The 15,500-nt window shown below is 40.9% G+C and overlaps 1 protein-coding gene across 1 annotated transcript; it reads left to right on the top strand.

Moving 5' to 3' along the window:
- Window positions 1–6,275: 6,275 nt before the first annotated feature.
- On the top strand, window positions 6,276–13,650 carry SLC7A13 (solute carrier family 7 (anionic amino acid transporter), member 13). The gene is made up of 4 exons (XM_015425468.1): window positions 6,276–6,993; window positions 7,695–7,826; window positions 9,933–10,297; window positions 13,417–13,650. The coding sequence occupies exons 1-4, from the start codon at window positions 6,276–6,278 to the stop codon at window positions 13,648–13,650; spliced, it is 1,449 nt and encodes a 482-aa protein (XP_015280954.1).
- The last annotated feature ends 1,850 nt before the right edge of the window (window positions 13,651–15,500 follow it).

Raw genomic sequence — 15,500 nt, 5'->3', positions numbered from 1 at the left:
GCTTGCCCCAGTTTTATTGGGCCACAGACAGGGAGGCATGATCCTGTTCCAAAACCAGTAGTTCAGAGTTTTAAAAAGCGGTAGGACGGGAAGCTCAGTCTGGTTTTCTGTTTCTGTTATCCGATGCTGGTTTGCTTGGGGTCAGAGGGCTTGGATGGATCTGATTCAGGATAAGGTATGTTATTTAGAAGTAGTTGGGATTCTGAAACACATATTACATATAAAGTAAGATATGAGAAACAAGCCGGTTTTGAGAGGGAAGTAACTTTTGAACTCCACAAGTATTACAGCTTTAAGAGACACACACTTCAGGCATTGATTGCCACAGCAGAATTCATTACTTAGCATATGAAAACAAGCATTTTGTGCATATTCACCAAAACAATTAAAACTCTAATTAAACAGATTCTGTAAATACATGCACTATGCTTACAGATTAAAACCACCATAAATGCATATTACTTCTGCAGAATGGACAGTAATTATACCTTTGAGGATTATGCAGTTATGGTTTTACAGTAAATTATGCTGAAATGAAAACTAGTTTACTACATTAATGTGTAAAATTTGCATTATAGGACTGTTTCCCCTCAGAATTGAACTGAAGGTATCAGATTTGCTTTGGGCAAAGTGACTAGTGAAAGTATTTCAACCGCTAAATGAATTGTGAAGACCTCCCAAAGCACTGCAACATAAGTTTTCTAGATTCTAAACAGTACATCTGTGTTAGTCTCTCTGTAGCCTAGGTCAGTCACGCTGGCACAAATAACATCAGTCAAAGTAGCCATTCCAGTAGCACTCATATCCCTAGATAACAAGATCCCAATTTCTCCTCCCCATCAAAAAACCCCACACCTTTAAAATACCAACATTTTGCTGAAAGGTAGTGGTTTCTAAGCCTCCTCCTTTTAGGGTTACCAGGTCCCCTGGCCACCTGCAGGGGATTGGGAGGGGGGGATAGGGTTGCCAGTTCCAGGCTGGGAAACTGGAAATTTGGGGATGGAGCCTGGGGAGGACAGGAACCTCAGTTGGGTACAATGCCATAAAGTCCACCCTCCAAATGACCTGTGTGTCAGCAGATGTGTGTTAAGCCCAGTGTGGTACTAGCATGGTACTATCTTTTACTACATGGAACTACTGTTGTCATTTTGCTATATCACTCAATGGTTTTGTTATGTGATACAAAGAGTTATAAAGATTTTTGCCTATCAAGACATCCAGTTTTCTGCCTTATTTTGCAGTCCAGCCTTCCTAGATTGCTTGGCTCCATTGTTACTCAAAAGATGCTTCTACACTAGATTAGAAAATGGAACTTAGAAATTTAGTAGAGGCAAACAGACTGGCCCCAGGCTGCATTCCTGTGTGGACGGCGAACCTCTGGAGGCATGCCCGGAATTTTATGTTCCCACAGGGAGATTGGGCAGTAGTGCGCAGTAACTTGGCTAGAAGTCGGGTAAAAGATAAGACGGTGAGCTGTGGGCAAAGAACATTCTGTTAAGAACATCCTGTGATCCTAGTTTAGAGTCTTCTGCTTGTAGCTTTTTCATATACAGGGCAAGGGGGAGGAGAAAGGAAAAAAGCCTTAATAAAGTGCTGCTGAGCCAGTCTGGATCAGAGAGCTTCTGCAGATCTGTGTGTCATGTCGTTCATTTGAACCCTCAAGCCTTCACATTCCATTGTGTGTGTGTAGATATATATATATAGCTTGCTGATGGAAGTTTTGGAAAAATACTCCTGGCTAACAGTTAAAATTGCTAAGTGTGTAGGGACTGAGGGATTTTTTAAAATGCCATGTTTACGCCTATATAAATACGTCTTGGTAAGGTTGCCAACTCTGCATTTTTGAAATACCTGGAGATTTGAGGATGGAGCATGGCAAGTGGGGTTTAGGGAGGGGAGGGACTTCGGTAGGATATAATGCCATGCAGCCCACCTTCCAAATCAGCCCTTTTCTCCAGGAAAAGTGGAATAAACGTTTTAAATAATAAATAAATGTGATGTATGCAATCTGGAGATAAATTGTAATTTTCTACCTGGAGGTTGGCAACCCTACAACTTGGAGTTTAACAGTAGTAAAAAAGAAATAAAGCCTTAGCCTGTAGTGTACACCATCTTCCAAGAAAAACAGTTCAGGAAGGAGCATAATGTAGCAGATGGTATTTGTAGCTCTTTACAATGAGACAGATGGAAATCCTTGTTGAGATTCCAAGAAGAGGCCACTTTCTAAATCAATAAAGCAGACAGTAAATATTACAACAATATGTCTGGTTAAATAAATTGTCTGAAGAGAGGAACCAAAGAATGTCAATATGAGTAATCCAATATATATTGTTTGCTGGCATGCTTTGCTTTATTTCTTGATACCCAGTATACCTGCTGAATCCATATTTGTTCTGAGTTACTTAAACCAAATATAATTTCATTGGTATTTATAGGAAACCCAGGTGTCTTGATGTCAAAAGATGACTTATAATTGGACACCTTGACATTTTATTTTTTCTATCCAGCGTTGTAATGTCTAGGAACTCACAGAATACTGTCAAGAGTTTGTACCCATGGACTTTCCATGAGTTTAACTTCCTTTGTGCTTACTTCAAGCATCTCATCCACACAAGTCTGGGCCTTTTCACAGAGCAACACTGCCATAAAACAGAGGACAAAAAAGAAATGACAATGCACTGACTGGGGCCTAAGCTTTTGGGAAATTAATCAATTAAAAAGCTCATGAAAGGTTTTTAGCATCCCCAAAGGAATTCCTGATAAGGCAATCTATTTTTTTAAAGTTAATTATGTTCAATATTAGCACTTACAAAAACTGCACATTGCCAGTGACATCTCACATAGGGAATGCCCCTTCTAGTATAGTGTCTGTTATGATATATACACATGCTACAAACCAAAGAAATATTTTTAAGATCAAAATCTATTGTTTTTTACCTAAGCACAATTGCAGATTTTATATATATAACGTGCAATTGTGCTTATGTAATTAATTAGTTAACCAATTTATATATACAATTAATCAACCAAAATTTCTTTGCATGGCTGACAATCACTGACAAAGACCTTATTCATCTGTATATATAAAAGTAAGTCCCCTCACCATAAAATCAATGCCCAGGCCAAACCACTGGACCTGGAAACACCAAACTCGGGGAGAAAGCTCCTACTGTGACGTAGGTGCTCACAAAGAAGGATTTTTAGAAATTCGACCCCTAAGGGGGTCAAATGGGGTAAAATGTGCTCCCCCCATTGATTCCTATGCAGTTGCTAGGTTGCTGCCTCCTTGTACCTCCCACTCTCTGGTCAGCTGCAGAGCTCAGTGTTCTGAGGTTAAAAAAAAAAAACAGTTACAGGGGACTACAGAGAGCTAATGACAGTTGGGGAAATCAGGAGTGGCCGGCCGCCTGTGAGGTGAAGTAAAACTGCTGGCCCAGCCTCCCTATGGCTTCAAACATGCTTCCCCCCCTCCTACACCTGACAGGCAGTTGTCTGTCAGGCACAGCAGCAGTTGCAGGGTGCTTAAAGACATGAGGGAGCCTGCGCTAGCAGTAACACCTTAGTGATCCTGCCAGCCCTACCTCCACAGTGGCTTCTAATACTCCTCCCCCTCCTACACTGGACAGGCCTGTCAGGTGTAGGAGAGGAGATAAGATGCTTAGAGCCACTGGGGAGGTTTGCTCAGCAAGACTGCCTTAGCCCTGCTGCTGGCCCAGCCTCCCTGATGCCTTTAAACATAATCCCCCCCAACACCAGACAGGCGGGTATCTGTCAGGTGTAGGAGCAGGACCAGGGTACTTTAATTCATCAAGGACACCGCCCCAGCAGGGTCACCTTAGCGATGTTGCTGGCCCAACCTCTCTGATGGCTTCCAACATACTCCCCCCACCTCCTACACCTAACAGGTGGTTGTCAGGTGCAGCAGCGGTTGCAGGGTGCTTAAGGCCACGAGGGAGCCCACCCCAGCAGTAATGCCTTAGTGATCCTGTCAGCCCTGCCTCCACAGTGACTTCTAATACTCCTCCCCCCTCCTACACTGGACAGGCAGCTGCCTGTAAGATGTAGGAGAGGAGGTGTGATGCTTATAGCCGCTGGAAGGTTTGCTCAGCAAGATTGCCTTAGCCCTGCTGCTGGCCCAGTCTCCCTGATGCCTTTAAACATAATCCCCCCAACACCAGACAGGCGGGTGTCTGTTAGGTGTAGGAGCAGGACCAGGGTACTTTAATTCATCAAGGACACCGCCCCAGCAGGGTCACCTTAGCGATGTTGCTGGCCCAACCTCTCTGATGGCTTCCAACACACTACCCCACCTCCTACACCTAACAGGTGGTTATCTGTCAGGTGCAGCAGCGGTTGCAGGGTGCTTAAAGCCATGAGTGAGCCCGCCCCAGCGGTCTACAGAGAGGTCCTTCAGTAGAGAGAGAAAAAGTACATATGTCTCACTTCATTTTTTACACTACAGTCTTCTCCATTAGTATTCCTACAACAAATGTTACATTTCAAACTTTACATCATCAGTATTATAACTGGATTTATGGAACTTAAATACCGTAGCGAAGCACGGGTATCAGGCTAGTAGAAGGATATTTTCTTCTTCAGTTTTATAGGCTTCTGTATTTTAGGTTTTATTGTGTCCTGATAGGGGGGGGCTTTTGGGGGGATTAATGCACTCATGGGTAAAATAAGGTAATATCTCTTTGTTTTAATAATTGTGCTTCCCATGGCTATTATTTGATATAGAACTGATATGCTGGGCATATGTAATAGGTGTCTATTCATTGGAACATCGATCCTGTACTGGGAAAGCATGAATAGCACCAGTTCAATTATGACATTACTGTGGGTTCAAACTATTTATTTAACACTCAGTTTAGCACTTGTCTTCCCATCCCAAGGTATGCATATATTTTTGGAGACAGGACTGATTGTATAAACTTGTTTGCCAGTCTGCCTCCTCTTACATCAGACATTTTGACAACAATTTGTAATTGGAAAAAGAGTTTTCTAGCAAAAGTTAAGTTTCTACTGACAGAAAGTGTACGCGGAAAGATTCAGCCTTGTAATGTAGATGGAATAGATTCTGCTTGTGGAAAGTATGTTGATTCCAGTGCCACCTTTATGACTAACAGTGTTTATTTCAGCATAATCTTTTTTGTGTCAGAGGTTACTTCTTCAGATGCTGTCAAGAGGAAACCATTTTCCACATACTTATAAAGAAAATTACAGGAGGAGAGGGGGAAAGTGGGGAGTTGGGCAGAGAGAGGCTTGGTGTGAATCCCATCATAAATTTTCCAGGTGTGATTCTCTGTGAAAAGAGGCTGGAACAGATTGTTATTTATAATGGATGATGAGAGAGGTTGGAGACTCTAGCCTGTCCTTCATGGGATGCAGATCAATGATACTGTAATTAAGTAATGTATTTATTTTTCCATGTTGTAGTATTCATAATCTAACCTTGGCATTGTGTGAGTGAAATGGCATTTTATGTTGCTTTTATTTTCTTATATATCTAATTGTATGCCTTGTTGGAACTGAATTTTTTTTTCATTGTTGAAGAATATAGCTGATCTTTGCCTTGAGAATTTAAAAGTTCTGGCCTTGATTCATAAACCAGTTGGGTTTTGTGGCAGTTGTATAGCCAGGACTGAACAATGAGACTGGAATGCCACATGTCTTAGAAATGACAGAAGTGCCTAGTTCACTTTCTGCTTTGTTGCAGATGGTCTCTTTAACTATCTGGAAATAACACAGGGCAATCCTATGCAGAGTGACTTCAGTTTAAGCCTATTAAAATCAATAAGGTAAACTGGAAGCAACTTCCTCTAAAAACGAGGAGCATGTTGGCACAACTGCATCAGTCAGAGGAACTGTGAACACAAACAGAATAAAGACAATCTAAATTCTTTTTCATGTGAAAAGCGCTACATAAATAATGGTGATTAATCATCATCATTATGGTCTGTAATCATCTGCCTGGAGTACTGTTGGATTTCTGTCTTCTGTACAACCTAAACAGAGTGCTCCATTTTATATTTTCTCAACAGAAACACTTTGAGAATGCTGATCAAATTGTCATTTTCAAAGACAGGCAAATTACTTTTAAGGAGACATATAGTTAATCATTAGCACTTTGAGAACCTTGCTTGTTAAAGGTAAAAGGATAATCTGTTTGTAATGACCTTGCAAAAATTCCCTGCACTGAAGTAAGGAGGCAACAAATAATAATCGTCAGGTTTTTAACTGTTCTCGTCTGAAAAACAGCAGGAGAAGGAAACATGGGGAAGAACCTTTGTGATCCAGCCAAAGGAGGAAATGAAGACAGTGAGATGCGGCTCAAAAAAACCATTGGATATTTTGAAGGGGTTAGCTTTATAATGGGTACGATTGTAGGAGCAGGGATCTTTGTATCCCCTACAGGGGTACTGCAGTACTCTTTACTCAACGTTGGTGTTGCCTTGATCATCTGGATGATCTGTGGTGTGATATCTCTGATGGGTGCTCTCTGTTATGCAGAGCTAGGCACTGCTTTACCATTGTCAGGAGGAGAATACAGCCACATAAAGAGAGCCCTTGGCTCTCCTCTTGCTTTTATTTTTATGTGGACAGCTCTGTTCAATAAACCGGCATCGAATGCCGCTCGGGCCTTGCTGTTCGCTGAGTACGCAATCCAGCCTTTCTTCGGTGAGTGCCAGGCTCCAGAACTGCTGAAGAAAGGTTTAGCTCTGGCTGTTCTCTGGTTTCTTGGGATCCTCAACGGCCGAAGTGTCAAGATGGCTGCTTGGGTGCAGACTATTTTTACCATACTGAAAATGATGGCTTTGTCTGTAATTGCAATTAGCGGGATTGTCCTACTGATACGAGGGAGGAAAGAGAATGTAGCAAGATTTGAAAATGCTTTCAGTGGAGAGATTCCAGATGCTGGTCAGATCGCAGAAGCCTTTTTCCAAGGACTGTATGCATATGGTGGCTGGTGGTCTCTCAATTATATGGCAGGTATAACTCTCCTTTTCTTTCTGCTTAGGGGCAACCACATTTATTTATCTAAACCCTACTGAAATAGAGCTACCTGCCAGGTGCTGGCTAAATGCCTGCCTTCACCACAGACTTAATAATTGTGCAGAGTAGTCCATGTTAGGCCAATTCAGGGTGAGTTTAGGCCACGAGAAACTATTCTTGTAGTTTTTTACAAGCTGTACATTTATATGTTTTGTAAGATATTTTATCTTTTGCATGGGAGAATGTGTCTGTTATTCATTGTGCTGAAGAGCTATTTCTAATAATTCCAGAGCTTAAACTGTATTCATTTCATTGACAGATAAATTTTGTAACCAAGCCTTTTTTTTCCATGTTAGCACTATCAGAAATCCAAGTAGAAGCATGTTTTCTTGATGTCTGATCCAAGTGTACTGTAAGATTCAAGACCTAAGATACATACCTGTAGTTATGTACCTTCTTTCAGTCATGGCCATGATCCACAGTTTCAACGCTCACATACCAGTTTTCTGTAGCAGATATCCTCGTACCACATTATTTTCAGTTCCAGAAAAAGGTCCTCAAAAAGGCTGTGTTGGAGACTAGAGAATCTGCCGTAGTCCCTGTTTGTATCAGGTCTCTGCATGAAGCTGACATCTGCTCCTCTATAAGGTATATAGACAGTATTTGTGTGATAGTGCCTTCTAAATTTTATATTCCAGAGGAGATGAAAAACCCAAGCAAAAATATTCCCAGGACTGTGATGACTGCACTTCCTTCAGTGACTGCATTTTACTTGCTGGTAAATGTTTCATACCTGACTGTTCTCACACCCAAGGAAATTGTCTCCTCAGGTATGATTAGCAGTTTGTATTTTTGACTCAATTAAAGGTTTAATTACACATATATGAGCCTGGCATGGCAGGGAGAGTGGGGTATAAACTGAATAAATAAATATAGAATTCACTAAATAAACTCATAAAGACTTTGACTAATATTGTAAACTTAAATGTAAATGATTGTGAATTCTGTTGAAGAGAGACAGGGCCAAAGCAGTGGTGCTGGTTGAACCATTGTTGGATTTCCCAACCATTTTTTTAATCTGTAAGAAGTGTAGTAGGAGCCATGTTGGTTCCACTTCTGATTTCAACCAGAATATTTGGGGCAGGAAGGATGTTTAAGTCATCTACACCTTTGCGGAAAGTTATATAGTTTATAAAAATTCTGTACCTGTAACCAATATATAGTAAAGATATAAACTTGTCACTAATGATTTGCAAGGTGTTAGTCTGTTCTCTTAAGCTTTGTTACAATTCCCTTTTTGTTTTTACACCTCACACACCTCTTCATTGCTGTCCCTGTCTTCATCATGTTCAAGTTCTTCCTCACGTTTTCTGTCTTCATTCTCAACTTCTTTGAACTCGAACAAATCATTTTCAGTTCCATCCATGGAATCTGAAATACAGCATTTCTTAAACCCTTTAACTAAATTCCTAGATTTATTCTATCCCTTGTTGTGTTTCTTAATCCAATGAAAAAAACAATGTTTACTAGACTTCTTTATTGTACCTGTAGGGGCTAGAGCTTGATCTAGTTGCCAAGAACAATTCTGACTCTAAAGACTTCAAATTGTCTTTAGTGGGCATTTAAGAGGCCTCAGGTAGGGAGGGGAGGGGGTTGTACCTCATGGGTTCTTTTGCTTCTCTCTGTCTCCCTCTCTTGGAGCCAGCCCATAGTTGTCTTCTTCCCAGCAGCATCTATTCTCCCTGTCCCCAGCTCCAAGGCCCATGAGACCTTCAGTTCTCATGGGGCTCTGTTTCCATGGCAACTGATCTGAAAACACTGGGCCTTGACCTTGAATTTCTTTTGGCTGTCCTGAGTTCTTTGGGTCATGTGCCCCTGAACCAGCCCTCGGTCAAACCCCAGCTGGCCGCTGTCACTCACTCATTGGTATGGCCCCACCAGTCACTGAAGGCAAGTGGGCGGGGGAACCAACTCTGGACAACCACACAACATGTATACTTGTATGCAAATTTAAGGTGACATCCTCTTAACATCACACCTGACATAAACTATGATAATTTTATGTGAGTTTCCTTTCTAGCAATAGCACACTATAGCCATTACTGGCCTTCTGATTGCTTTTGCTCAGTGATCCCAGATTGCCACAACGAGAGCCCATTCAGTATAAAATATTTCTTTGATGCCGTTGGTTGTATATAATACAGTAGTTTTATAATGGTGGGAGGTGTACTACTTCGGAAGCTCTTTTTGGTACAATGATTAAAAGGTACAGGAATACTGCCATACATTAAATGTAGGAGTCCCAGGTCAATGAACTTCAAGGATTGGAGCAGGAGGATTTTTAACAGGATTGGGGGCGAGGGGCAGGACAGGTGTTGAACTGTATGTCTCCGACCATTTTTGAAGGCTCTGGTCTTTGTGTACCCACATTCGCAAGCAAAGTGGATGAGTATGGGAGACAGGGCTTTTTTCTGTTATGTCAAGACTAGAATTTTCTCCCCACAGAGGATCAGCGGGCAACAAATTGGCTGCCTTTTAGGTAGCAAATGAAAACTTTTTTTCTAAGCCTTTGGTTCGTTGTTCATGTCCTCCTTGCAGTACTGTTTTATCACTTCTTTTTATTGTTTTAATGTTTGGTTTTTAAGCTTATTATGCTGCTTTTTAGCTTTTGTGTTTTTTTCTTCCTGCTTGTTGTGTTTTTTAGAACTGCTGTTTTTGTCTATTTCTGTGCTATGCTGCTGGCTTTCTGTTGTTTTTAATCTGCTGTGGATTTCATGACTGTTGTAAACCACCTGGACTATATTTTGTTGGGAAAGTAGGATATAAGTAAACAAATGAACAGAGACTCACTTGCTGATCCTGCAGTGGATTAACCAACTGGCAAGGCTGCTGAGCTGTTAGCACAAGTCATCTAATAATTTTGATTTTTTTTGCAGTTGCTGTAGCAGTCACTTGGGCTGACAGAGTGATCCCTTCGATTGCATGGATTATTCCTGTATCTGTGGCCATTTCAATATTTGGTGCCCTTAATAGCAGCATGTTTACACTCGGACGATTAAGCTATGCTGGAAGTCAGTCTGGACATCTGCCCATTATAATATCCATGCTTAATGTCCACTATTGGACTCCAGCGCCAGCCATGATTTTCTCAACTGTTATTGCATCCATTTTTATTATCCCATCAGACCTAATTGCTTTAACCAATTATTTTGGATTCTCTGTCTGGCTCATGATTGGATTTACATGTGCTAGCCTGATTGTCCTCCGGTACCGAGAACCTAATCTACACAGACCATATAAGGTAAAAGGGAATAAATTAAAATATGTAATAGAAGTGTCTAAAAGCATTTTACCATGCATAATGTGTGGGTCTTCCAAACCTTTCCAAGTTAGTTATGCCATGCCCATGATGCATAGACCATTTCATTTAAACAACCTTAGCACCACTAATATCACTGACACTGCAGCACTGCAGTCTCCAAACCTGCAAACTCCTGGTGCTTAAATTGAATTATCCAAGGAATCTCAAAGAATAAGATAAGCCTCTTTAGAGGAGTGCATGCGATGATCATGGGAACAAGTTTACTGTGATATTGTAACATGTTCCCCACTTCTTCAAAGAACAGGATGTATTGGAAGCAAGTGTTTTCCTTTGTTCGATCCCTCTGGAGGACAGACTACTGAGTCTTACAGCATTCCGGCAATATTTACTTTATTAGTAAATATGCAAGTATGCAAATGGAGCACTGATATAGACAAAGAGGCATTCCCACAGGACAGGAGATCCACTAGTCCACATCAGATTCACAGGAGGAGGTCCTGTAATATCAGCTGATACTCAGCTGTCTGTCTGCTTCCCTTGCTGTTTCTTCACACACACAGGCATACATCTCTCTTCACTCACCTATGAGGGAACACCTTCCCCGGACTCTGATGGGAAGTAGAACAGAATCACTGGATGACCCTCTTCTCCATCTTGGCCAAAACCCAGATCTATTCCAGCCACTAAAATGAGAACATGGGTTGGATGCTTTGCTTAAGAATTGGAAATATCTAATTATCTGGCCATGTACATGGGGAGAAGAGTGAGGGAAGAAGGAACACACAAGTCAACGATAGTATTATCAGTAAGAACAATATAATACGGCATTGTCAATACGTATGATGCGTTAAAGAGTACAAGGAGACAGCTTTGTGCCCCAATGAGCTTACAAGCGTTTCCCCCCCCCCAATACAAAAATCTACAAAAGATAATGCCACATCTGTCCCTGACGGATAGCCCAGGCAAGCCTGATCTCATCAGATCTCGGAAGCTAAGCAGGGTCGACCCTGGCAAGTACTTGGAAGGGTGACCTCCAAGGAATATCAGGGCCAGGACACATAGGCAGGTTATATCAAGACACCTCTCTGAAAGGTCTGAGCCCCATTAGGGGTTGCCTGAAGTCATCATGTCTTCCAGGCTTGCAAGCACACACACAGACACACAAAATGCTCACCAAAAAACAAACAATAACCTCCACATCCAACATAGGATTTGTTCCAGTCAATGAGTTTCACTCAGTCTCACCTAATTCCCTTCCTTATTCCAGCCCCCATTCCAATGCTTTTTGTCCATTCAGATCCCATGGTCCCTGAATATTCTTCTTGGTGGTCAAAGGGAACCTTCCTCCTCTCTTTCATCAGCAACAAAGCTTATCAAATCCAAATAATGTTTATGTTGGGTATCATAGAATAACTAATTGATATTACAGATTCCACACTTTGTTTCACAGCCCAATATTGTTCAATTTTTTGTTTTCAGAATTCTGACATGCATTCACTTTCCTATTCAAAATGTTAACCTATATATTAGTTTTAACTATGGCAGTCTCAAAAAGGGAACAGTGCAAATGGAAGAGAGGGAAGTGGAGATGAATATGTATTGACTCCTGTAACAGATGTTTAGGCATCTGTCTTTGTGGCAGATGAGAAAGAAAGGATGAATTTATAGGACCAAAACTTAGCTAACTGTTTTGTTCTCCTTTAGAGGCGATCAACTGCACAGGAGCATGAACAGAGATATCACATGGAGATAGTGAGCCAGGGCTGGGGATGAGAGAAACAGATGGTTCATTGGAAATTTGAGCAAATGAGTCATGTGTTAAGGACAGGGATCAGCTGAAGGCAGAAACTGCAGAGGTTAAGAAGTGAAGAAAAGAGAGAAAGGGGGGCAAAGCTTCCAACATTCTTCCCCCCACGTATTGCATGTTGTGGAAGCAGTAAGAAGCCACTTAGGAAAGGTTGGCCATGGGCAATGGTGAAGGAGATAAGGTGATCAGTCAGAGAGGGGTCTGAGACATAGCAGTTTTTGATTAAGATGGTCAAGAGAGTGCCCAAGGCAAGTCTGTCCAAAGGTGGAGATCAATGGAAGAAAGTAGCAGTGGGAAGCAACAGGATCAGAGGGAGATTATCATCATGAATGTTGACATCATCCAAGAGCTGCATCTCTGTGCAACTACTGGAATGCATTGGTCAAGTTGAGCAGCTGTGCTGGTCTGGAGCAATAGAACAGAGTCCAGTGGCACCTTTAAGACCAACAAAGTTTTATTCAAGTTTTATTGAATAAAACAAAGTTTTATTCACATGTGTACACTAAAGCTCACACCTTGAATAAAACTGTTGGTCTTAAAGGTGCCACTGGACTCTGTTCTATTGCTTCAGACCAGCACAGCTGCTCAGCTTGACCAATGCATTCCAGTAGTTGCACAGAGATGCAGCTTTGTTCTGTTGGAATGCATTGGGTTGGTTACATATAGCACAGAACTGGCTGCATCTCCTTGTTTAGAAGACATTTGTGGGAAGGCAAACCATAGTTCTCTGTAATATCAGAATCAAACATTTTGGGGGGGGAAGATATGTAAATGATGTTAATGTGGTAATGTGGAAGAAAACAGAGACAGAGAGTACTCCATCTTTCTGTGTTATACCTCTGAGGATGCCAGTCACAGCTGCTGGCAAAACGTCAGATCCTGCAATGCCAAGACCACGGCCATACAGCCCGGAAAATCTACAATAACTAATAAAAATTAATTCTACATCCCAATCAATGCAGGTTTTACAGTCACATTGATAACGATGCTTGAAACAAAGCCAATATAAGTGTTCCATGTAAACATGATGGAGTAGTTGTTGCTACTGTGCAAGGTGACTGCAAGCCCACCATGAATTTTTAGGATTTATGATGGAAATGCAGCTTTGGAGAGATTGTGCCTGAGGCTACTTCAGTTGTGTGCACAGATTGGAAAATAGGCTGCTGGGAACTCAAGACCCTGTGTACAGAATATGAAAAAAGGACTTTGTGTGTATGTGTGTGTGTATTTACTCAATGCTTGTTTATATATCTGACTTTTGCTTTCTCAAACCTCTTTTTCTACTCTGCAGGTTTTTTTACCAGTTGCATATGGAATGGTGGCAGTTTCTCTGTTCTTAGTTTGTGCTCCTATAGTTTGGTCTCCAAAGGTGCAGTACATATATGCACTCCTTTTTGTGCTTGGGGGTCTTCTCTTATATGTGCCTTTTGTACATTTTAAAATACATTTTGAATTTGTTGACAAAATTACCTGCCATCTGCAGTTGTTGCTGGAAGTTTCACATGCTAATCACAAATATGAGTAATTGCTGTCATGTATACTGTGTGTTTATTTTTAAAGGCATCTCTCTAAATTATGCGCTATTAGTAGTCATAAAGCTAAGTAAAGTCTTAAAGAAAATCACAGAGGTAAATATTTTAAAATGAGCACACTCCATAATATTTTTCTACATTCTGTGCTCTCCGTTTCAGTGTTTTAAATTTGAAAATATTGTTTGTCAAGTATCTATTTTTAAAAAAATACTGAAAAGGCTAGTACTTGCAGATATATTTTGCCCTTTACAAAAAGCTGAAAGTGTTAAATTACTTTGGTCCTAAAATCACAAACTAAACATAATTGAAATAAACCATGGTTTTGTGTTATGTCTGAACCAAGTCAGAGTTATGCATAATTCAATAAACGCAAACTGTAAGCTTCTTAAGTAAGGGATGTATCCTTTTGTTTCGTTTTGCAAGTTTTACTCTGCAAAAGGCCTTACACATTGATGGCACTATACAAATCAACCAGTAAATAAGAAATAATCATAGTTTTACTCATTTAGGGCAATCCCTGAATATGCTTGTAATGACCACCTTGAAATATCCAACCTTTTTAAGGACATGCTGCCTATTTTAGACCTTTCTTATATAATGTCAGTCGCTTAGCAGCGACTTGCAGAGCTTCCCATCATGAAACAGGCACCAAAAGATGCTTCTAAGGATATGATGTATGGTCATTCACTGGATACCAAGTATAGTTGTTTTTTAAACTAAAGAAATCTTTTTGAACCTGGGCATACATAGTGAATGTTCTCTCTGCAATCCAGATATCCTGCTTCCCATCAAAAAAGTTCACTCACAGCTTTCTCCTTAGTTTTTTCAGGACAAAATCCAGAAAAATAGCAACCAAAAAAGGCCTGAGCCAATCCCAATATTTTAAAAAAGCAAAGACTCTCAAGGTGGGAACCAAGAGCCACCACTGAGAATGCGCATGAATGGATCTTAATGTGTAATGTTGTCTTTAGTGTTGGGAATTATTGCTTTATTTGATCTCTTTCCTGAAGGCTCAGGGCGGCATATTACAACAATAAAACAACAATTGCATATAACAATACATAGTATATGAGAGAATAAAATCAGCCACTGGCCATTCATAAATAATGAATAAAATAGAGAAGTGAATGGGTGGAAGAGTTCCGGGGGGGGGGGCAAAAGAACAAGATCAGAAGAAGGCCTCCCTAAGCAAGACTGACTTGCAAGCCCTGCAGAAGGTCCCACAGGGCTCAAACCTTGTCCGGCAAGGCATTCCACCAGGACTGGGCCAAGGTGGAAAAAGTCCTTGTCCTGGTGATGGCTAATAGCTAAGCAATAGCTAACCCAATGAAATACCACAGGGATACTTTTTCTGCACAAGCAGGGGAAAAACAAAACTTGCACCTGTCTTGCTCTGGATAGGGTTTAATTTTTTTAGTTACATACAGAGATGCTGTCTAAAGACAGAAAAAAGTGCCTCTTCTGCTGTCCAAGGCAATGATTCACATTATTTTGTGTTACATCCAGCTGTGCCTAGTACATGAAAGAAGTCCTCCAGAATTATGGTGATTACACAGCAGTGTTATAGGCAGATGTCTCAGGACAGATGTTTGGGATTGGAAAACCAGGACTGTTTGTAGTAAGATTATGTCTATGAATCTGTCCGCTAGATGGTGCCACTCAAACACAGCTGCTTTGAATAATCAAAGTGGATTATAGTGTAGCATTAAATCATCCTCCCCCCCAAACATAGTAAAATCATTCTTTAGTTCAGGAGCTTAAAAGACAAAAGGAAACAGACTCTACACTTGATCTTAGTCAAAAGACCAAGAAAGCTCAAATGCAGGTTGGTATGGTGACGGTG

The sequence above is a fragment of the Gekko japonicus genome, unplaced genomic scaffold (genome assembly GCF_001447785.1).
Source record: "Gekko japonicus isolate JY-2015 unplaced genomic scaffold, Gekko_japonicus_V1.1 scaffold372, whole genome shotgun sequence".
In the NCBI taxonomy this organism is placed as follows: Eukaryota; Metazoa; Chordata; class Lepidosauria; order Squamata; family Gekkonidae; genus Gekko; species Gekko japonicus.
The sequence above is the reverse complement of the archived record's forward strand: the minus strand, read 5'-3'. Positions and strand labels throughout refer to the sequence as shown.

Coding starts and splice junctions, on each gene's coding strand:
- SLC7A13 (XM_015425468.1), top strand. CDS start 6,276: ATGGGGAAGAACCTTTGTGATCCAGCCAAAGGAGGAAATGAAGACAGT. Junction 6,994..7,694: donor GTCTCTCAATTATATGGCAG/GTATAACTCTCC, acceptor TTTATATTCCAG/AGGAGATGAAAAACCCAAGC. Junction 10,298..13,416: donor ATCTACACAGACCATATAAG/GTAAAAGGGAAT, acceptor TCTACTCTGCAG/GTTTTTTTACCAGTTGCATA.